The sequence below is a fragment of the Fukomys damarensis genome, unplaced genomic scaffold (genome assembly GCF_012274545.1).
Source record: "Fukomys damarensis isolate Sample0158 unplaced genomic scaffold, DMR_v1.0_HiC HiC_scaffold_36, whole genome shotgun sequence".
Lineage (NCBI taxonomy): Eukaryota > Metazoa > Chordata > Mammalia > Rodentia > Bathyergidae > Fukomys > Fukomys damarensis.
In genome coordinates, this window is record NW_022900948.1 from 49,743,899 (window position 1) to 49,765,672 (window position 21,774).

Consider the following 21,774-nt stretch of genomic DNA (forward strand, 5'->3'; position numbering starts at 1 on the left):
TTTCTTTAAAGATGTTCAAAGTTGGGAACTCAGAAAAATACCCTTGATGACCACCTCTGTCTTTTCAGAGTGGGTCCAAAGACTTGCACAGTCAGGAGGTCTGAGAGTGCGGGGTTGGGGATTATGGGGGTTCAGGGGCGCCCGCACGGCTACCTTCCTGGTGCTTGAGCAATGGTGGCTGGGTCGGGAGCAGGCGTGGTTCTCCTTCCCACGGTGGATCGGCCTGGCCTACCTTCCCGGCGCTTGAGCGATGGCTGCTGGGTCGGGAGCAGGCGTGGTTCTCCTTCCCGCGGTGGATCTGGGCCCGGCCTACCTTCCCGAGCACCCTTCTTCTGTTCCTAAAACCTGTGCTGATTTTTTTCCTGCTTGAGAATAAATTATCCCAATCCTTAGTAGTTTAAAACAATAAACATTTATCTTACTGTTTCTTTACATCACGAATCGGTCTGTGACCTAACATTGGGCTGTGACCTAAACTCCATGCCCTTGGCTTAAGTCTGTACTGAGGTTATAGTCATCCCAGGCTTGTTTGAAGCTAGATAATTCGTGAAGCTCGTGCTGATGGCTGTTGATTGGCCTCAAAAGATTAGCTTCTTGGCTCACTGATAAAGTTCTTGGCAGCCGTCTGTCCCGTCACCTGGGACACTAGTAGCAGGGGCTCTAGAGATTGAGAAAGACCCAGGAAAACCCAAATCAGAAGAAGAGTCCTTGTGAACCTAACCTCAGAGGGGACGGCCCATCATCTTTGTGGTGTTCTGTTTGCTAGGAACAAGTCTTAGGTCCAGCCTATCCTCAAGGGTTGGACTTTATAGAAAGCAAACACTAGGTGGTGGATTCTGGGGCCATCTTAGAGACAGCCTACCCCATGAGCCAATGGGGAAAGTTTTTGAGAATCAGTGGAAAAGAGGACCGGGGATTTAGCTCCGTGGTTCCTCCGCCTGTCTTGCAAGCACAAGGATCCAAGTTAGATCCCTGGTACCAAAAAAAAAAAAAAAAAAAAAAAAAATTAGTGGAAAACAAGAGATACTGGCAGTGAGAGGAAAAGAGCTTTAGAAATCTGGTCTTTAGCCCAGGGCAAGGCATCTGCATATTTGCTACTGTAGAGAAAACTGGTAGTCTGATCAAGGGCCAGTATGTGTCCCCAAGAACAGGTGTTGGCAAGCTTGCTCTATTTGTTGCATAATAGGGTTATCACTATGCAGATGCTGATATCTGTGAGGGGGAAGGATGTTGATGTTCTCTGAATGACACATTTATGGAAAAGGTAGAGAATGTGCAATAGATTGTGCAATTGAATGACCCAGGTAGATCAGTGGTAGCCTGTGGGGAGGTCTCTGGTGCTATAGCACAGGGCACTGTCCTGGCATGTTCACCCTTCTCTCAGTGACTTGATGTTAAGCAGGTCAGACTTGCATTTGATGTAAAGTTAGTGGAAATAACTAAAACCTTTGAAGACATAGGAGACAAATGTAATTTAAGAGATCAATGTCCAACATTTGATTTTTCTGTGCCAGATGCAGATGTGTGAGTTGGAGGATGAGAATTATACACATGAAGAAGACACAGTTGCTCATGCCAACTGTGAGCCCTGAGTTCATGAGGTGTGGTAGCTGGGGAGATAATTCAGTTTGGCCCCTTTTTCCGTTTAGAGAAGGATGGTAAAGGGCTACCGGGTCCAGTTCTGCTGCTCCGTCCTTGCAGCAACCACTGGCCAGAATGGCCGTTCGCATGGTCTCTCTGAGGAACAGCTAGAAGCAGAAACGTGCCCCTTGCTCACAAGTCTGAGCCCACCGAAACCTGAAGTAGGAGATAAGGTTGTGGTAAGACCAGTGGGTATGTTGGCCACAGTCTGTTCTTGGTGGCACAAACTGGCTTCTGGTTACTGGGAGAAGAAAAGATTCACCCTGCATTTTATGAAGCTGACTACCTTAGAACAATGGCAAGACCAGGGAGGGGAAGTTGTAGGAAGACAGATTGCTAGCCTGGGAGAGAACTGCTTAATGGGGCAGTCTGAGATTGTTTGTCCAGCCTCACATGTATATAAGAAGATGTGGGTATAACCTGGCTGTCAGGACACCAGAAGGCTTGTGTCCCCCCTGGTTTGTCTGGGGTGATGGGAAGATGGGTCAGGACCCGTGGGCCTTTGCAGACCTCCTAGTAGAGGTTACAGGAGCTCGTGTGACCTGAGTGGCCTAGGCTGGCTTCTCTGACTTGAGCTGCACCTGGAGGTAGCGTACAGAGAGATGCAGCCTTAGGTGCATACACACAGCACATGCATAGGCACGCATTGGTGCACCGTGTGCATGAATACATGTACAGATACAGATGTTCCCCAAGGCTGACACCACCCTCATTGCAGGTCATCGTGGGGAGCATTTTTGAAGTGGTGTGGGCTGCCATCAAGCCAGGAACCTCCTTTGGGATCAGCGTGCTGCGGGCGCTCCGCTTGCTGAGGATCTTCAAGGTCACAAAGTAAGTTGTCTGTGTACTTCTGGGAGGGAGGGAATTGAGAGTGGCAACAGAGGTCCAGGAAGGCAGGGGGTCTGGAAGCTCTTCTGTGGCTTGTTGGTTTAACTGTGGGAGCTGGTTAAAAATAGCATGTGCTAAGGAACCATCCTAGCAAATCTTGTTGGGCCCAGATGTGTCCTCAGGATCACTCCCCACTGGCCCCAGTGTTGGAGTCATGCTTCCTAGTTCTCTTGTTATGGGACACCCCAAAATTCCATACCATCTCCTCTTGAAACCACCAATCCCGCCTCCTAGCCTTCAGAAGAAACTTATTTTATAGCTGGTAGAAGAGTTCTCAGGTGGAAGGCCTGTCTGAAGGCCTGCCTGCCTGCCTTGCAGCCTGTTTCCTGCAGGTAGAGCAAGGCCTCAGCCCCTGGCCTTGTCTGAGCCAGCCCAGTGCCTACGTGGCTGCTGTTCCGGTCCTGTTTTCTGCATCCTCCTGCCCGACTAAGCCTTCATCATGACAACAGTGACATGAGTTTTCAGCCCAGGCTCACTCGAGTCTTTGGCCCTGCAAGGGACTTGTTTCCTTTGCTCATGACGAGATGACATATAAGGAGGTGTTGTGGTGCAGTTAGTGACAGGGACCTGAGTGGAGCCCCTGCCCCTCACTGTCAGAACTGCATGGGCGTGAGAAAAAGACTCACTCTGCGGGTTCTTAGCAGTAGCACAGGCTGCTCAGTCAGTCTTACCATGGCCAGTTTGTCCTGAGTTTTGGAGGATCTCTGAATGGCGTCCTCATAGCATCTGGGGCCCCCGAGGTCCAGCAGTCTCAGCACCGAGCTCGAGCAGGACCTGGCCTCTGCTGGTAGAGTCATGTTCTGTTGGTCTTTTCATTGTTTTAAATCCAAACTCCAAATCATCTGAAGATATATGAAAGAATGAATGACGAAAAGGTTGAGGCAGAGTTCAATCCAGTTTGATCCAAGATGTGCTGTGAGCATTTTCTGGGGTGAGTCCTCAGGCCTCCACTGCTTTCTCATTGCCGCTGATGGGTTTAAAGAAGGTGACCACAGGGGCCACATTTTTTTTTTTTTTTTGGTACTGGGAATCAAACTTAGGGCCTTATGCTTGCCAGGCAGGTGCTGTACCACTGAGCTACATCCCTGTTCCCCGTCCCCTCTTTTCCAGAACCAGGGATTAAACTCAAGACATTGCACTCGCCAAGCAGGCATGGTGCTACTGAGCTAAATCTCTGGCTTTTTCTTAGCCTCAGACCTGTGTTTCCTGCCAGGAGGCTGGTGACCCTTGTTCTGAGCCAGGTTGACTCCTGCCAACCCAGAAGGCAGGACCCCTTTTCCAGAGTCTTCTGCCACTCCTTCCACCAACCCTCAGGCCCCTTATAAGAGGATATAGAGCGCAGCTGGGCCTCTGATGTGGATGCCACAGAGAAGGATGCCACTTTTGCCCCAGAGATGCCCAGTGAGACCACCACTGTCCTTCCACCCCTCTGTTCCAGGGCTGTGGGTCGTCAATGCCATGCACAAAGTCTAGGGCCATGTCTCCAGGGGAGCTGCAGCTCTTTGTCTGGTGGGTTGTGATCATTGGGCTCTTGGGAAGAGTCCCCAGAGGCTGGGGACAGTGGTTGTAGCCACCACATAGCAGTGTGGCATCAGCAGGAGGAGCCTGTGTGCTGTGGGGATCAGTTGTGAACAAGGGGGCACATTTTCTGACCTTCAGGAGCACTTGGGGGTGGGTAGAAGAGGGAGCTTATGGGTGCCAGGGAGTTGGAGTTGCGTGGCACTGCTCCCTGTGCCCGATGTCCTGGTGCTCAGTGAGAGGAACGCTCCATCAGTGTGTGACAGACCTCACCAGAGGGAAGCAGTGCAGCCCCTCCTCTGGTGGGCTTTATTTCATGTGGTGCCGGGTGGTGGCTCTTGGTGGCTGATTGGGTACTAGGGAGTGAAGAAGAGGGAGGCTAAAGGTGAAGTCTGTGTCTGTCCACCTGAGGGGTAGTGGCGTTATTCTGCCAAAGAGGATCAGGGACAGTTATGAAGTGTGAGAGTCAGTCCAGCGCTACCTGCCTGCCTGCTTTGTCTGTGGTCCCTTGGGCCTCAGGCTGAGCAGCTGTGACGACAGGCCCAGGACTCCAGAGAGAAGCTCACATGCACACACTCACACATGACATCTTAGGTCTTAGAAAGCTGCAGAGGTAGATGGCTGCAGAGGGCCTGGAGGAATGTGGCCACATCTGGGCATAGCTCAGGGCTCTGACCTCACTGCTGCCCGGCAGGTACTGGAACTCCCTGCGGAACCTGGTGGTGTCTCTGCTGAACTCCATGAAGTCCATCATCAGCCTCCTGTTCCTGCTGTTCTTGTTCATCGTGGTCTTTGCCCTGCTGGGGATGCAGCTGTTTGGGGGACAGTAAGTGGGTGGAGGTGGGGGAGGATGGGACTGGTCCCACTGGGAGGCAGGGCTCACAGGTCTCTTCTCTGCTGTCCCTCCTGAAGGCCCTTGGAGGGCTGGTGATGCTGAGAAAGCCATCCACCTGCAGCCATCCACCTGTGCATCCACCAACAGCATGTTGTTGCCAGGTGTAGTTCTCGCTTCTGGTGGGGGGCTGCCTCTCCCCAGGGCTTCCTGTTTTTCCAGGTTCAACTTTAAAGACGAGACTCCAACAACCAACTTTGATACCTTTCCTGCCGCCATCCTCACTGTCTTCCAGGTGAGGGCTTTGCTTCGCTTTCCTCTCCCCTGTGTGACGGAAAGGCTGCCAGTCCTTGCCAGCTCTTCCTTAGGTGCTCAGCACAACCCAGATACACAGAACCTTCCACAAAGCAGACTATGAGCATGAGTTTGGACGGGGGAAGCTGGGTACTCTGATGCTGCCCCGAGGAGCTGGTGTAGCTCTCTGGGGATAAGGCTTCAAGCCACCAGAGCATTTCTTAGCCCCAGGACACTGGAATGCCTTGTCTTTTGTCCACTGGAAACATACAGAGTTCTTCTAAACTTCTGCAGTAACGCCTAGACCCAGTGGCGCCTCTTTTCCCTTTTGTCTGGGAAACACGCTCACCATAGCAGCAGGAGGCCAGCTTGGGCCCCTCTTCTGTATGGTAGAGACCTTGGCTCAGTGACCTCTGCCCTTTTGGATGGTCCCTTTCCAGGGACTCTTGTGTAGGCACTTTCTTCTTTACAGGTGCTGCCAGGACTGACTGTGCCAGTTGGGTGATGCTGTGTTTCTCTCCCATGGTGCCTATGTGGACGGTGGGGCTGGGTGGCTGTTGTTCTGCCTGTGGAGACCCTTAGAGAGACTCCACAGGCTGCACATGCCCATGTGTGAGGAGTGGCCTCTGCCTTCCACTTTCTCTAAGAGAAACAGACTACACCAAAGCAGGTGATTGGACCCATGATGTTCATGACTGTCCCCTTTCTCACGTTGTCTCCCTCTAGCCCTCTTGCTGGGAGCCCTGTGCCCATCAGTTTGGTCACAGCTACACACAGCCAGTTCTTGCCCCAGGGGAATGTCTACTCCAGTCTGGCAGTACTTGGTGCTGTGCTTGACCCTCCTTCCCCTCTGTCTCACCCTTGGGCAGTGCTGCCTCTTCTCTCCTCCTTGGCTTCCTAAGTGCAGGCAGCACCTGTCAGCTCATTCTGTTCTCCCCTCTCCCACTGAGGTTTGGGCTGCTCTGTGTTGCTCATAGGCTAATGGCCTCCAGAATCCAAGGCTTCAGTGGAGACGAAGTAGGGTGGCACACACTGGGGCCTCACACAGGCTGTCCTGAGGACCGTGGTTCACTTCTATGGGAAGAGCTCTTCTTCATGTGGCCAGGACCAGGTTGCCCAGGCAACAGGCCAGGGGATTGGGAGGAGTGCAACCCAGCTGAGCCATGCGCGTGATGTATGATATGGCCACAGGTGGCTCCAGGACCTGGGGCCAGGTTGGGAGGGCTGTGCAGGCCAGGTGAATAGGCCTTGCAATCACAGAGGAGACTTCAGGGTGAGGTGGTGACAGGCTGGCAGTTAGATGGTGCTTTCTATGTCTATTTCCAGAAAAGGTCTAAGCCACAGTCATGAGGAAAAGTGCCCCCCGCCACTCGTGGGCACTGTGACCAGGTCTTCATAAAAGAAACAAAGTCTGTAGATGGTAGAGACAGCGGAGGCACAGGCACTGGGATGTACCTGGTGAGAGGCTGGCTGGCTGGGCATGGGAGATTCACAGCCTCAGACGAATATAAAGGTGGCTTGGCCACTCTAAGCTCTGGGGAAGACACCAGGCCCTTCTGCAGAGGATAAAGAGAGAGAGCTGGAAGATACCAGAAAGAGGGCAGGCCAGGCCCAGTTATCTGCACAGGAGTTCCCTGGACCAGAGGCCCGAGCTAGACTAGGAAAGGAGCCCCTGCTTCTGAAATGGATTGGGAAAGGGATCAGAGGACAAGAGAAGAGGCAGAAAACACATCCACTTTGTTCATGGAGACCTACAGACAAACACTTGCTAAACACTGACACCCCAGGAGAGGACCAGCAGCGCCGTGGTCAGGAGGTGGAACTATTCCCAAAGAAAAATGATGGCAGAGCAAGGGCAGGGACTGTGAGGTGAGTATGCTGGCGACCCTCCCAAGAGGTAAATGAAGAGCTCATGTAAACCCCAAGTTGTGGGAAAAAGACAAAGAATAGGTTCAACTGAAAAAGAACTGAGTAGAAATCCTAGAAGTGAAAATACTTATTCAACTTAAAAGAAAAAGTCCGACGACAGGGACATGATCCTAGGGAGGGAGGAACGACATCTAGAAGACGTGAAGAGCTGAGTATGCTGCAGTTCGGAGACATGATCAGATGCCTTGGATGGACAGGGGTGCGACCCTCAGGTGTGCAGTGCAGAAACCAGGGTGGGGTAGGGCTGTGGCTTGGTGGTAGAGCGCTTGCCTAGCATGAATGAGGCCTTGCAATGGATCCCCGGCACTGAAAAGGGAGAGAGGGGAAGAGAAATTGAGAGGGAAAGAGAGAGGGACCAAGTGAGCAGCTCACCCGGCTCAGTACCCTTCCGGGGAGAGTCTTGGTGCTCTGCTCTCAGGGGCCAAGCAAGGTGAACAGAGTAAGTCCAGACTAGCAGCAGTCTGGCAAATTGAAGATTCTGAAGCTGCCCCAGAAAGATCTATAAAAGAACGACATCTAACCCGATAGCAGATTTCTCATGAACAGTAAATGGCAGAAGGTAATGGAAGTACTGAGGTCCAGTCTCAGCCTGCTGAGTCCAGAGAACTGCTACGAGTGAGGCTTGGGGAGACATTTCACATACCCCACCCCAGACGCTGAAAGCACTGTGAGCACTTACACATTTGAGTGAATGATGTAAAAGAAAAGTACGTTAGTCCAAGAAGAAGTGACCACTTCTGAAGTTGAATAACTGGTAATTCCCTACTGAAGCTACCAAGTCCAGACAGTTTGAAAAGTGAATTCTATATATTTAAGGACTTATTCCAATTTTATACAGACTGCTCGCTCAAGTAACCTGGGCATGGAAAACTGAATGAGAATAGGATCAGAAAAGAAGAATGCAGATGGCTGTTACAGGCAGAGGTGAAGGGTCCAGAAGTAAACCAGGAATCAGGTCCAGATATGGTTAGCAGCTGTCCATGTAAGATCACAAATGTGACTCGTCCTATTACCAGATTATGAAAGAAAACTCGAGCAAAAGCAGAGTGAGCAAGGGATTTAGCTCAGTAGTTCCGTTGCCTGCCTTGCAAGCGCAAGGTCCAGAATTCAATCCTGGAACCAAAAAAAAAAAAAAAAAAAAAAAAAAGACAAAGTGAAATGAGCTTGGCAGCCTGGCAGTTGCAGAAGCTGGTGAGGAATGTGTGGCTTCATTCTGTGCTCTGTTTTGTGCATATTTGACATGCCTGGAAATTGTTTTTCTAAAGAAAAAAGCCAGCACTCCTGCCAAATAAAAACTAGTGGCAGATCACATTAGTGTTTGTGCTTGCCTTTTATTTGGGTACCGGGGATTGAACTTGGGTCCTTGTGCTTGCAAGGCAGGCCACCGAACCACTGAGCTAAATCCCCGGCAAAGAGCTTAGCTTTTTTTTGGTGGGGGAGGCGTACCGGGGATTGAACTTGGGTCTTTGCACTTGAGAGGAAGGCCACCAAACCGCTGAGCTAAATCCCCAGCCCTCACATTAGTGTTGAGTGGTCTTAGTACCATAGAATAAGGAAAAATGAAATAAAAATTCTCAGAACTAAGAAGAAAGATATTACCATTCACAAATGTGTTATTTGTGTGCAAGAAAAGCCGAGTAGAGCTCGCATTGCAGATGGAGGACAATTTGTTATCTACAAAGAAAAACAAAAAACTTGATTCCTACCTTATATCAGGTATAGGAATTGATTCTCAGTGGATTAAATCCTAAACTGAAAGAAACCTAAAATCTTAGAACACACACAAGGACATTATTATTAATGTAGGGAAGAGAAGACTATTTTAGGGGACGGGAAGTCTATTTTAAAGAAGATAAAGATGCAGACATAAAGGAAATGATGGAAATAATTTGATTACATTAAATTTCTGTGTATCAACAGACACCATTAAAAGATAATGAGAACACCCAGAGGCAGAGAGGACATTTCCAGTGTCAGCAAATAACAAAGAAGGAATTAGCTTATTGAATGTATGGGGAAATTTCACAACTCAAAAAGATAGGACAGATAATGTAGGAAAGGGCTAAAGATACAAGCAGGTAGCTCACAGAGAAGCTGGGCTGAGTAAATGTGACCTATTTACTACCGTACGGGAGATGAGAATTAAACCCATAATGAGATAACCTTTCAGACAGCCATTCCCAGAAGTCAGTGTAGCTGAAGTTCAGAAGGGTAATGGTGCAAAGTTTTAGAGAAGACGTGGTGCGTATGTGGTTGGTGGGTTGGTAAAACCCCTCTGGAGCGTCACTTCCTAACATCCAGTGTACTGTTTCCATGCTGTGGAAATAAGGCACAGAGACGCGTTGACCGTCACGGCAGCACTGTCTGTAATGACCAAACCAATGGAAATCACCTGAGTGGCATCATCAGGAGGATGATAAGGACCGTATGTTATATTTATTCAACAGGAAGAATGAATGACCTAGAACGAACTTTGTAACAGAGGTGACCTCACAATGTTGGGCAAGATAAACAAACTTCAGAATAACACATAGCTTATAATACTGTTTAAATAAGGACGGAAAGCCTAAGACAGAGTTCTGTGTCTTCTCCAGTGTACAGTATAGGCAATAAGGGTCAACCTTGATTTTTTGTTTTTTAAATTAAGCTGGGGGATGGGTGCATAGAGGTTCATTGTGCCTTTCTGAGCACTTAAAATTTGATTTTAAAATGAAAGGATCCAAAAGATAAACAGTGACCAAGGAAAGGCTGGTGTAGTAATAGAATCAGCCAAAAGAGAAGTTCAGGTAAGGAATAGTTACACTGAGGATGCACATTCCATGGTGGTGAAGGAGGGCTCCACTGAGAAGATGCTGCCGTCGTGAACTTCACGATCCACAGCACAGCCTCAGAATACATTAAACAGAAACTGACAGATTGCACCAGGAATTGAGAACATTGCCGTCTCACCATAGATGTATGATTCATCAAATTGGAAGGTGAAGATGACAAAGGAGTAGGAAGGACATAGAAGAGCTCAGGGACACAACAAACACGAGCCACTCCCTGTACAGAACCACACTCAGCCGTGGTCAGTTTGGGCTCAGAACATTTATAGAAAATGCCCATTTGTTTGATCACCCAAGAAATGACAAATGTTGAATAATTGCTGACAGAGATAATAGGCACCACACATATACAAAAACAGACACCACTAATAAAGTCATATAAAATCTTTTTTTTTTCTGGTACTGGGGATCAAACTCAGGACCTTGCACTTGCAGGGTGGGTGGCGGAACCACTGAGCTAAATCCCCAACCCTTAAAGTCTTTGTAAGTAGAAGGATTAGGGTAGAGAGAGAATCACATGAACATCATCAAATGTTTGAAACTGAACAATAATATAAAAATTTACGGGATAAAATGTAAGCAATATTTAGAGGAAAAATTATAATCTTAAATGCAATTATAAAAATAAAAGCTGAAAGTACCTACCCTCGCCTTAACAGGAGGCATAACTTTAAAACAGGGATTTAAACATCCATATTTGATGACAGTTTTGTGCCAATAAACTTCAAACTTGGGTGAAACATGAAGTTTTATAGAAAAACATAAAGTAGCTCAAAAAAAATCTGGGCATTTCATAATCATTAGGGAAATGGAATCCATAGTCAAAAGTTTCTTCCCATTTTCCTGCCTTCTGACTTGGGCCCCTTGGTTACAAGGTTAGTTTTACCCAGCTGTGAAGAACAGTTGGCAGCTGGCTTACACAGCATCTCAGAAAAGGGAAGGAACCACTCTGTGAGGCAAGTGCAGTCTACGGTCTACTATGGGCAGAATGCAGTCAGCCTGGGAGTTCCATGGGTAGGTAGCCTGTGTCCCCTGCTGACGTGGGGCAGGCACTCTGAATGTGGGAAGGAAATGTGCAGGAAGAGGGCATTGGCTCTACCAATACCAAGATTTCTTTGAGGCCGCAGCTGTGGTGGTGTTGTAGTATATATAAAGACAGCGTCAAAGGATGGATGAGTGCCCAGAAACATGCCTAGTTAATCAAGAAGTTAGCCAACAGGGGAAGGATGGAGTATTCAAAAAATGGATTTGGGAAAATGGATTTTCCTTATGGAAAAAGATCACCCCCCCATAAATACGAAAAGCTTTAGTTAGATTAGACCTAAATGTGAAATACTCTGTTTTAAACATTATTAAGGCTTTAGTCGTTAAAGCCAAAACCATGTACACATCTATAATTACAGCTGGAAGTCCAGGTCTAGCCTGGGCAATTTAGTAAGACCTTGTCTCAAAAAACAAACCAAAGAAACCCCGAGGATGTAGCTCAGTGGAGCAGTCCTTGCCTAGCATGCGTTGAGGCCTTGGAGATCATACCTAACACCAAAGAAAAGAAAAGGAAAGGGGGAAAAAGGTACAAAAAGCAGAAAGTAAAGGAAAAGGTTGCCTATATTAAGTTCCCCTCCTGCTTTTTCTTTTTGGTGCCAGGTATCAAACTTGGGGTCCTTATGCTTGTGAGGCAGGTGGTGGAACCACCAAGCTAAATCCCCGGCCCCCTTCCTGCTTTGATACTGGCAATTGAACGCAGGTGCCTTTAGCCCTTCTTCTATTTTTAACTTTGAGACTTTTCCAAGTAAATACCCAGACTGGGCTTGAACTTGTGATCTTTCTGTTTCAGCCTTCCAGAGTGCTGGGATTACAAGTATGAACCAATAGACCTGGTTTAAACCTTTTTATAATAATAAGTGAAAATATAACAGTAAAATAAGAACAAAAATATTTCCAAAAGGTAGTGTGGATAATGGAATGGTATATACAAGAATGCCTAGGGAAATCTGACAGATCAGTAAGAACATGTGCCATCAGAAATGTGGGACAAGGAAGAGAGAGACCTCACAGCTCCTGGACTGATGAGCCATCAGAGGACGTGACAGTGCCCCGGTGACGTGAGGATGTAGAGAGACGACACACTGCTCGAGATGGGATGTCGTGCGACTGGGAGAACCGCTTTGGAAACACCTGCAAGTCAAGGATATGCATGGCCTCCTGCCCAGCTGGCTCTGTGATAGAGACTCTTGACGTAGCACAAGGGACAATAATACTGAAAACCTGAAAGTGCTGTCAGGCGGAAAAGTGGGTGAACACTGGGAGGAAAACCGTGTCAGTATTTGTATGAGTGAGTAGGTTTTTGTGTCTTGACGTGAACTTCGAAGTGGAGCGCAGAGAGAACATCGGGTGGAGTAGCAGTGTGTGGCTGATGCCTTCCTGAGCATGCGTAGCACACAGCTGCTCTGTGAACGACACGCCCGGCCTGCTGCAGGATCGTGGAGCTGTGACTGGGGCTCCCAGTGGCCATGGTTATGGGCAACAGGACTGATAGAGTCGTGACAAAATGTTAACAGTCTGCTTCGGTGGACGTGTGTTACCTTATACCTGGTACTTAAAAAAAAAGACGTGGGCTTGCGATGGGGCAAGGGTGGTTTTAGCCAGGCTGTGAGGATGAAGTCACAAGGCTTGGTGGCAGGGCCTGGGAGAGTGAATGGCCCACTTCCATCATGTGGCCTCCAGCAGCTCGTGCCCCTCTCTGCCCTCAACTCCCTTCCCAGGGATAGCACTTCTCCCCGCTGGCCTTTGATCACCTCTCTTGGAGCTCCCCAGTTTTCCTGAAAACCTAGAACACAGCCCGGGATTTAGCTCCAGCGGTTCGGTGGCCTCCCTTGCAAGCCAAGGACCCGAGTTCAATCCCTGGTACTAAAAAAAAACCCAAAACAAACCAAAAAACGAAAAACCTAGAAGACGTTTGTCTCTTAACCTCACCCAAGTCAGTATGTGTCCCAAATATGCTTTGGAACATTTTTCTGCAAGATTCTAGGCTGCCTAGACCTTTGGAACCACCTTCATCTAAAGACCCTTGAGTGGGTCTAAAGACCCTAATGTGGGTGTGCCCTGCTCCGACCCTGGGTGTGTGCACTTGCACTGTGTACAGTGCGTGCAGGTGTGCCCTGTGTCCTTCTCCTCGTGCAGATCCTGACTGGAGAGGACTGGAATGCAGTGATGTATCATGGGATTGAATCGCAAGGTGGGGTCAGCAGAGGTATGTTCTCCTCCTTTTACTTCATTGTCCTGACACTGTTTGGAAACTGTATCCTTCTGTGGGGCTGGGTGCAGGTGGTCAGTACACAGGACACTTCTTTCCCCCAATTCCCCTGCCCTCCATTCAGCCCCCTGCCCTCCCTATTTCCAAAGACAACCCCACCAACACTTCTTGCGGCTACCCTTTGGCTTCCTCAGGAGGACAAGGAAGGGGAGAGGGTTGTCACCTGTGTGTTCTCAGCTAAGTGCAAATACGGAGATCTCCAAGGTTAGCCCAGGTGACGGGTCTAGAGGCAATACACATGGCAGCAGACGTGGGGCAGATGGGCCACCATTGTGGCTTAGGAAACACTCTAGCAGCTTTCTGGGGCTCACAGGAAGGTGGGAGACTTGGAAGGCCAAAGGCAGCAGAGCTTCCTCCCCTTCTGATTTAATATAATTTTGGCGCATGGCTGTAAGAAACCTGCTGAAAACTAGCGCTAGCAGAGAGATATGGAGGGACTCCTCTGCAGGGATACCAAGGGCTTTATCTATAACCTGGTGCTGGAGGGCCTTGTGCAGGGCCAGGCAGGCACAGCAGCTGGCAGTGAGCTCAGCTTCATGCAGAGGCCATGTGGGAATGTGCTGGGGCCCAGGAGAATCCAGAAGACAGAATCTACAGGGTTCATGATGCAGAACGGGGTTCAGCCAGGAGAACCAGATGCAAAAGTGGTTGCTACAAATGCAAGTAGGAATGCAGGCCTAGGAGGGCACTCTGGGGATGTGTCAGATCCCACGGAGCCTTGGAGTATGCCTTCTACCAGTCTCCCAGGGGCTGCCGTGCTGCTAGGGCTGGGTCTTCTGCTTGAAGAACTATTGTGGTAGAACCTTCTGTACCACCTGAAAGAAGGCCTGAGCTGGGATAAGATCTTGTGAGTTGCCGCAGCCGACCTGCCTGCTGTGAGCATCTCTCACCTTTTTGCACACTCTTCACTTCTCCTCACCTTGCCATCTCACCCTCCAGTCTTCCTAATCTCTCTCTGGCTTTGTGACCACCTACACCTTCGTTTCTTCTCTGTTTCTGTCCTTTGCTTCCTCTCCTCTGACTCCCTGGATTACTGCGCCAGGAACTCCTGCCTCTGCGAAGGTGTCCTGTGGGTGACAGCTCAGATCCTAGGCCCCAGTATGGGGATCTGGTCTCACATGGCCGAATACGAGGCCTCTGAAGGGGCCGGGGCTTGGGGGACAGCATTTGCCTTGGAGATGGGTGAGCCCAGGCCAGTGCAGGCCACCCAGTCAGGATGGCTTCTGCTAAACTTGTATGTCCCTTTGGCTGGGCCCCTAGGGCATAGCCCTTAGTCCTAGGCATAGAAGGGCCTCTGAGCAGTCCATGGTTATGCTCAGTGTTCTGAACATTGCTTCATGGGGTATCCACCTCTCTATACCTGAGAGATTTTGGTGCTTAGGACTGGGATTACAAGCATCAGGTAGATCAGGGATGCATCAGAGATGCTTCTCAACATCCTGCCCTGCTTGCCCAGCCCAGTGTGTCGGCTGTGCCAAGGTTGAGACCCTAAAATGATGAGAGGACTTAGGAGGGCAGGCCTTGGCTGTAGTGTGGTGGGACCAGCACTGGTCACAGAAGGGAGGGCTGCTGTCATCGTAGGGGACAAACCTATAGAAGTACCACTCAACAGAGAGATGAGCTCTGGCCAGAGGCTGCACCCAGTGCTGGAAGGAAGATGCTTTTTGCAAGAACACCCTGGTGACTCAAGGTAGTGATAGAGTGAAGGCCTTCCCTGGAGAGATTGGAGAGGGCCTGTGCTATGCTGGGACCTGGGGCAGGGCATTTACTTCTGTACTTTGGCTTCTTTGTTGCTAATAGGGTAATGTCAGCTCCTTGCCACAGGGTTCCTGGGATCAGGTCAGGGTGAATACAGTGCTGGGTGTTCGGGCTGCTCTGTACCTTCCAGCTCTGGCGTTATTCAGGAGAGCTCCTTGAGGGATGGGTGCCAAAGCGTCTATGAAGGAATTTGATGTGAAAGGAAAGGGGCAGGTGAGACTGGGAGACATCAGGAACCACTAGGACTGGAACAGGGTAGTCAGGGTAATCATAGGTGGGCTTGTGTATTGACTGTTTGCCTGGGAAGGTGCTGGAGACCCAGCTAGAGCTTGTGAAAACAGATATTTGTTGCAAGGCTTTTTATGCTGACCAGAAAATGGGTGAGGTAAGGACAGGCAGGCAGACCCTGTGTTCTCTAAAGGCAAACTGACCCAACATAACCCCAGTGTCAGCCTTGAAGAGCTGGGTGGGGAAAGGTCCATGTGGCTCTTAGGGGAGATTGGGTGGTATGACACTGAATAGAGGAGGGAATAGATGGGGTGTTCAGGGAGAAAGATGAGGGAGCTGGGGCCTGGTTAGTGAACTGAGGTGCATCCAGGCACAGCAGGGGCTGAGGGGCTGGTGGTGACAAGGGAAGGAGGCTGCACTAGTGTTGTGATCCAGGGAGATGGGAGCCCTTGTCGGATGTGCCTGTGGGATGGTTTTGGAGCAGAGGGCTTCCTTCCTTAACTGGAGCCAAACAGATACCCTGCTGAATGTCTTCCTGGCCATTGCTGTGGACAACCTTGCCAATGCCCAGGAACTGACCAAGGTAGGTAAGGATGCCACTTGCAGCCTGGGTGCCAGGAGAGGCTGGAAGTTAGTCCAGGTCACTCTGGATGAGGCTGCAGAGTCAGGAGGAGGTTCTGGTTATGGCTCCATGTGACCCCTGTTCAGGGGAGTGTCTTGAGTCTGAACAGTGGTAAGTTAGTCTAGGCTCAGGTTGTGTAGAATTACATCTGTGGGAACGTGGGCTAGGAGGGCAGACTGACACATGGACAGGCTCCCAGAGCAGCTGTGGCCTGGGGGAAGGCCTGGACAGGGAGGAGGGGTGCAGACTGGAGAGGGAGTGAAGGCCAAAGATGCTCCCATCAGAGCAGTGTGTGATGATGGGGAAGCATCCCCTAAAGATGAGGTGCATGAGGTGGGCCCTAGAGAAGGTCCTGCTCTGGAGACCCTAAAGGGCAGTGGGGAGACACCTACAGTGCTGCCTCAGATTCTGGGCATGGCGGGAGCCTGGAAAAGCAGCTGGTACGCTATCTTAGCACATCTGTGCCACAGCAGGACGGCTTCTCCAGGCAGTGCCAGCAGGTGCCCTTCAGTATTCATCTCTCCTCCTAGATCACGGTGGGGGTTGTAATTACACATCTCCCTCTGTGGTTTTCCTTCAGTTGACATGGCCCCCTACCTGGTCATCCTTTCCTCACTGCCTTGGACACTGTGCCTGGCTGCCCAGGGTAGCCTCAGGCCTGTGTTGTGGCTCTGTAGTACCACTGACCTTCGTGTTGCTGTCATTAACTGGGGGCAAGGCTTAGTTTTTTTGTCTCAGAGTGGCCCAGGTCCAGGCTGGGCTGCCTTGTCTGGGGAACCCATTTATCTATGTATCCATAGATGTCAGGATTTCTGGGACCTCATGAACTCGTGGTGCTTGGCAACATTGGTGATCAGATCATCAGTTGTCCAGGGCAAGGTGAGCTGAGTCCCAAGGCTCCCACTTTTGTCAAGTTCTCCTGGGAGTGAGGATGTGCAGTGAAGTGATATCCTCAAGGACCTGGTTGCACACATCTTCTATGATTGGCTGTGACTTAGGGATTCTTCCGTCTTGCAGGTGGAATTAATGCAGGCCAGTCTGTGTGGCCATGGGGCATTTTCTCAACTCACCAAGGACTGTAAGACTTGTGTCTCACTTTTACTCCTGGAGCGTGAACAGCCAAGAGGCCTTCACGATGCTGGGCTCAGTAGCTCAGCGAGGCTCCAGGAGCTTGTCCGATAGCGAGAGTCACCCAGGAAGGAACACACCAGGCAAGTTGGCTAATAGACCTTTATTAGTCTGGCCAGACGGCACCTCCTAAGCCAAGTAGCTCAAGAAGGGCGGCTAGCTCAGAAACAGAGGCCATTTTATATAGGGCTGAAGTGGGGGGGTTTATACTTAAAACTTACAGAGAGAGGACAAAGGCAAAGAATCAGTTAATCTGAGCTAGTGGTCATCAGGCATATACTTGACCGTCACGTACTAATGATCAGCAGATTGATTATCCATTTTTCCATTTTCAACTTAGATTACAAAGTTCAGAACATTCCACTACAGGCAAGCAAGGAGTGGTGTGATTTATGTTGGGTCTCTGTGTTCACTACAGTTTCCATCTAGCCTCCCAGCTACTTCAAAGCAGCCACCCAACAATTCACAATCAATCATTAGTTATCCTGTAAGGGATGAGGGGGGGAGCGACAGTCTGTAGGTTGTTTGCTGGTCAACATGGAGTTGCTCTGGTTCAGTTAGGCTCCCACAGGACCCCAGACTATAGGACACGACTTTTCCTTTATAGTGGTACCTCAGTTCACGAACTTAATTTGTTCTATGATTTTGGAAAAGACGGGCCATGTTCATGTTTGTGTGAAAAAGATGGCCGTGGTTGTGTCTGTCATCTGATGAAGAGTTTGCAAAATTTTGCCAAACATTTCTGTTTGCAAACCAAATTGTTTGTAAACAAAAGCATTTGTGGACAGAGGAACCACTGTATTTTCATAAATACAGTATTCTTTATTTTGTGAAGTGGGAATAAATTTAAATTGAATTGTTTGTAGACCTTTTAGGGAACTTTAGAATACTCCTTGAGGTAATTAGGGTGTTTTTGCCTTCGAGGGCTGTTAACCAGGAGTGGTTCTAGGCCTTTGAGAAGGGCCTTGATGGGAGTGTTCTGTGTAGACTAGCTCTGTTTTCTTGCCGGGCCTGAAACCTGAGGATCTCTTCTCTGAGAAAAATTTTCCGAAAGCTATCGGGGGATTTAGTTTTTGCCATTATTGTACTTCTAAGAGCAGATTAAGGACTATTTTGAGGGGATGTTAGGTATGCCAGGTTCCAGGGGAACCAGGTAGGCCTGGGCTTGGGCATTTTGTGGAAGCCTTCATGGCCCCAACAGTTCAGATAGCCTTTTTTTAGGCCATGAACTCAGCCCAGAGCTGCTGATCCAGAGCCCAGAGGCACAGCATGTTAGTTATGACTTGGGGTCAGGGTCAGAGTCTCTCCAGATGTCCATTCTTCCCAGGCAGGACCCAGAGGTGCCTGCACATACATAAGCACATGTCCAGCCCTGCTGGCAGAGAGCCATGTGAGCTTTACAGCCATAGCTGGGGTTGGCTGGAGAATGTGATCTGATGAGTCCAGGTGGAAAAGCTCAAAGGTGGTGTGTGCCCCCACTGGAGTGCTTCTGGTAAAAGCCCTGGGGGCAACGTTGGGCAGGACCAGCCCTCCCTACTAGCTCTACAGGGAAGTTAGCTTTGTTCAAGTAGGACAGGTACTCCTGGGTGAGGCAGGTGGGATGAAAGGAGGGGCAGATTTGTATTTTACCTTAAGTCTGAACTGCATGATATAGACAGGTAGAAACATAGGGTAGTAGCTTGGTGCCTGAGGCAAAGGCTCAGAGGTGAAGTCAGGGTACAAGCACAGATGTGGGTCACTAGCTCGTGAGCACATGGAAGATGGCATAGTGGAGAAGATATGAAGCAGGAACTTTGGTGTAGTAGTGAACTTTCTCGTTGCTGAGACACAATACCTGACACCCACAAATTAAAGAGGAGAGGTTTAATTTGGGTCGTGGTTTTAGGAGATTTAGTCCATGGTCGGCTAGAGTTGCAAAATCATGGCAGAAGGGCATGGCAGAGATGCTTAGTTCATTGCAGCTCAGAAGCGGAGAAGGGAATAGCACCCGAGAAGGAGGACCTAGAGACCATACTTAGTACTCAAGGTAACATCTCCGTAACCCACCCAGACATACTCGGAAGTGTGCTTTACTAATCCCCCAGGCCTTTTAATCTAATGAAAATGACATGTTTCATGATTAATGGTTACAGTCCATCCCTTGTCAACTTGACACTCAAACATAGCTCCTTAAAATATGCTTAAACTCCAAATGAGCACAATAGTAGTAACTTAATAATTCCACCTAATATTTTATAGTTATCTTGCTTATAACAAAAAATAGTAGTCTCTTCCTGAAAATCTCAGCAGTCCCTGCATTTTTCAAAAGTCCAAGTCCAAGTTTCTTCTGAGACTAAAGGCACACTCGTATTTGTGAACCTCTATCAAGAACAAACAAACAAATAAACAAGTTACATAATTCTAAAGTATAGTGGCCCAGGGTAAACATTCCTATTCCAAAAGGAGGAATAGAGAGAAAAGAATTGGATCAATGCAAGACCAAAATCGATCAGGGCAAACATTAAGTCCTGTAGCTTCTTATCTGGCATCTAGACACATGGTAGTGAGATGTAACTTTCACAGCCTTACTCCTACCCCTGCAACCTTGCTTGTTGCAGCCCACGTCTTCTTTCTTGGGCTAGCTCTTGACTTTCTGAGGTGTCCACTGCATCTTTTGCTTTATTCCCCCAGCTCCAAGAACCCATCTCTCAGAAGTACCTAGCCTGACCTCCCAGGCCTTCCTTTGAAATCTGGTTAGAAGACTGTCTGACTCCGTAGCTCCAGCATTCTGTATGCCAGTAAAACCAGCATGATATAGACAATGCCAAGTTCTTCCACCAGTGCAAGGAGTGCCTGGATGGCTGAATGTGGTGAAATGAATTCAGGGAACCAGTTCCTCAGGTGGCCCTCTTTGAGTAGGGGACCAAGGGGGTTTCTTCCCAAATGATTGTTTTATTATACTTTTGCACATTGGAACCTCAGATGGGTGGGGTCTTGATGATTCCTGAGATGCCCTCAAGGTATCTTTCTTTTTTTTTCCCCCAAGGTATCTTTCTTATTGTCCCTGTACAAAGTATCTGTTTTCTTTTTAACCATGCTAATCTCTTCATTAACCACACTATCTTTGGTCTCAGCTTTACATGTGGTTCCTGTTGAGCCAAAAATTTTAAGTTTTTCACAATTTTCTGGTTTGCTTTTTACCCGTAATCCTCACTATAAATCTGGCTAAAAGTAGCCAGCAGTACCCATACCACAGTCTGAATATTGGGCTGCTGTGAAATTTCTTCCAGATTAGTTAGTCCACCACCCTTTATCTCAGTTTCAGGCAGTCTTGATATATGGGCAAAATGTAAATAGGCGTTTTTCCCCTCAGAGTGTAATGTGTGGTCTCTCGTCCGATTGCAAATGAAGTCTTGTTCCAAACTGAAACTTCCTAAATCTGGCCTTTAGTGTATCACATTCATGTTGACATTCTGGTCTTCTGAGCTCTGACCAGAATTATCCATCAGGCTCTCCTTACAGCATTCTAGAAATCCTGTAGCTCATCTCTAAACTTTCTCAAACTACTTCTATAAACTAGTTTCAAAACCACATAGTCAGACATGACTTCTTCTGTTTAACTGAATGGTGTGGTGGGGATGTGAAGAAATATAACAGGATACTGTTGGATTGCTTCTGCAGTATTTCTTAGAATTGTCCAGCCCTTGCGTATTGTTTTAAAAACTAAAGCTTAAAACTTCATGTTATTGCCTGCTAGATGTGCTGTTTTTGATGGAAAATTCCCATAGTCTGTATTTAAAAAGTGCCTGAAATTTATTTGTGTTCTTAACTCCATCTAATAAATTATGTATATTTTCAAAACAAAAACAAAAACGCATAGTCAAGTATAGTCACAGGAATGACCCCAATTCTCTGGTACCAGTTTTCTGTATTAGCATCCTATTGCTGAAACATAATACCCTTATACCCACAATTTCGAGGAGAGGTTTAATTTGACTCACAATTTTAGGTTATTCAGTCCGCAGTGGCTGGCTTCAAGGCAGAACAAAGATATTTAATGGTGGTCAGAGCAGAGGAGCAATACCTGAAAAAGGAGCCAGGAACCACATGTAATACCTAAGGCCATACCTTCATGACCCACCTAGACATACCCAGAAGTGTGCTTTACTAATCCTTATGGCATTTCTTAATCCAGTAGAGTTGACATCACAATTAATGGTCACACTTTGGAACCATCACTTTTGAGCTAGTCCTAGGACAGGAGCCCTGAAAGTTGGTATGGTGGATCATAGGGAATCCATATCCACACAATAGCTGCCTTCCTGGCTCCATGGTATGGAGGGGAGGAGGGGCACAAAGACCCTAGGAGTAAGAGCTGATGGTATGAAGTGTTCATAGCACTCTGAAGGGACTGTATTTCAACAGGATGAAGAGGAGATGGAAGAAGCAGCCAATCAGAAGCTTGCTCTACAGAAAGCCAAAGAAGTGGCTGAAGTCAGCCCCATATCTGCCGCCAACATCTCCATTGCTGCGTAAGGCTCCTAGGAGCAGGTTGTGGGTGGTATGGGACAGTAGCAGAATCCATGGCCAAGCCAAAGCAGGATCCCCTTCCAGAGACTTCTTTAGAGCTCTTCTTGCCTTGACAAGGTCTTATAAGGACATAGTCCTCCCCATAGCAGGGTCCAGAGGAGCCCTGGGGCCCAGCCCACAGAAGCAGTGCAGGTCCCTCCCGTGCTGAGCGTGGGCAGGATGCCTTCACATTCAAGGCGAGATTGGCTGTGCTGCAGTATTTGCTCACTGGATGGTCTTGGAGGCT

At 48.5% G+C, this 21,774-nt stretch overlaps 1 protein-coding gene across 1 annotated transcript in view; it reads left to right on the plus strand.

The window, feature by feature from the left end:
* The window catches only part of Cacna1b (calcium voltage-gated channel subunit alpha1 B), a 181,203-nt gene that overhangs the window by 71,894 nt on the left and 87,535 nt on the right, over window positions 1-21,774 (plus strand). The window contains exons 14-19 of the mRNA XM_019205196.2: window positions 2,360-2,472; window positions 4,742-4,873; window positions 5,102-5,174; window positions 13,111-13,228; window positions 15,745-15,812; window positions 21,384-21,490. Coding sequence (XP_019060741.2) covers window positions 2,360-2,472; window positions 4,742-4,873; window positions 5,102-5,174; window positions 13,111-13,228; window positions 15,745-15,812; window positions 21,384-21,490 — 611 coding nt within the window. The remainder of the gene's footprint in view (window positions 1-2,359; window positions 2,473-4,741; window positions 4,874-5,101; window positions 5,175-13,110; window positions 13,229-15,744; window positions 15,813-21,383; window positions 21,491-21,774) is intronic.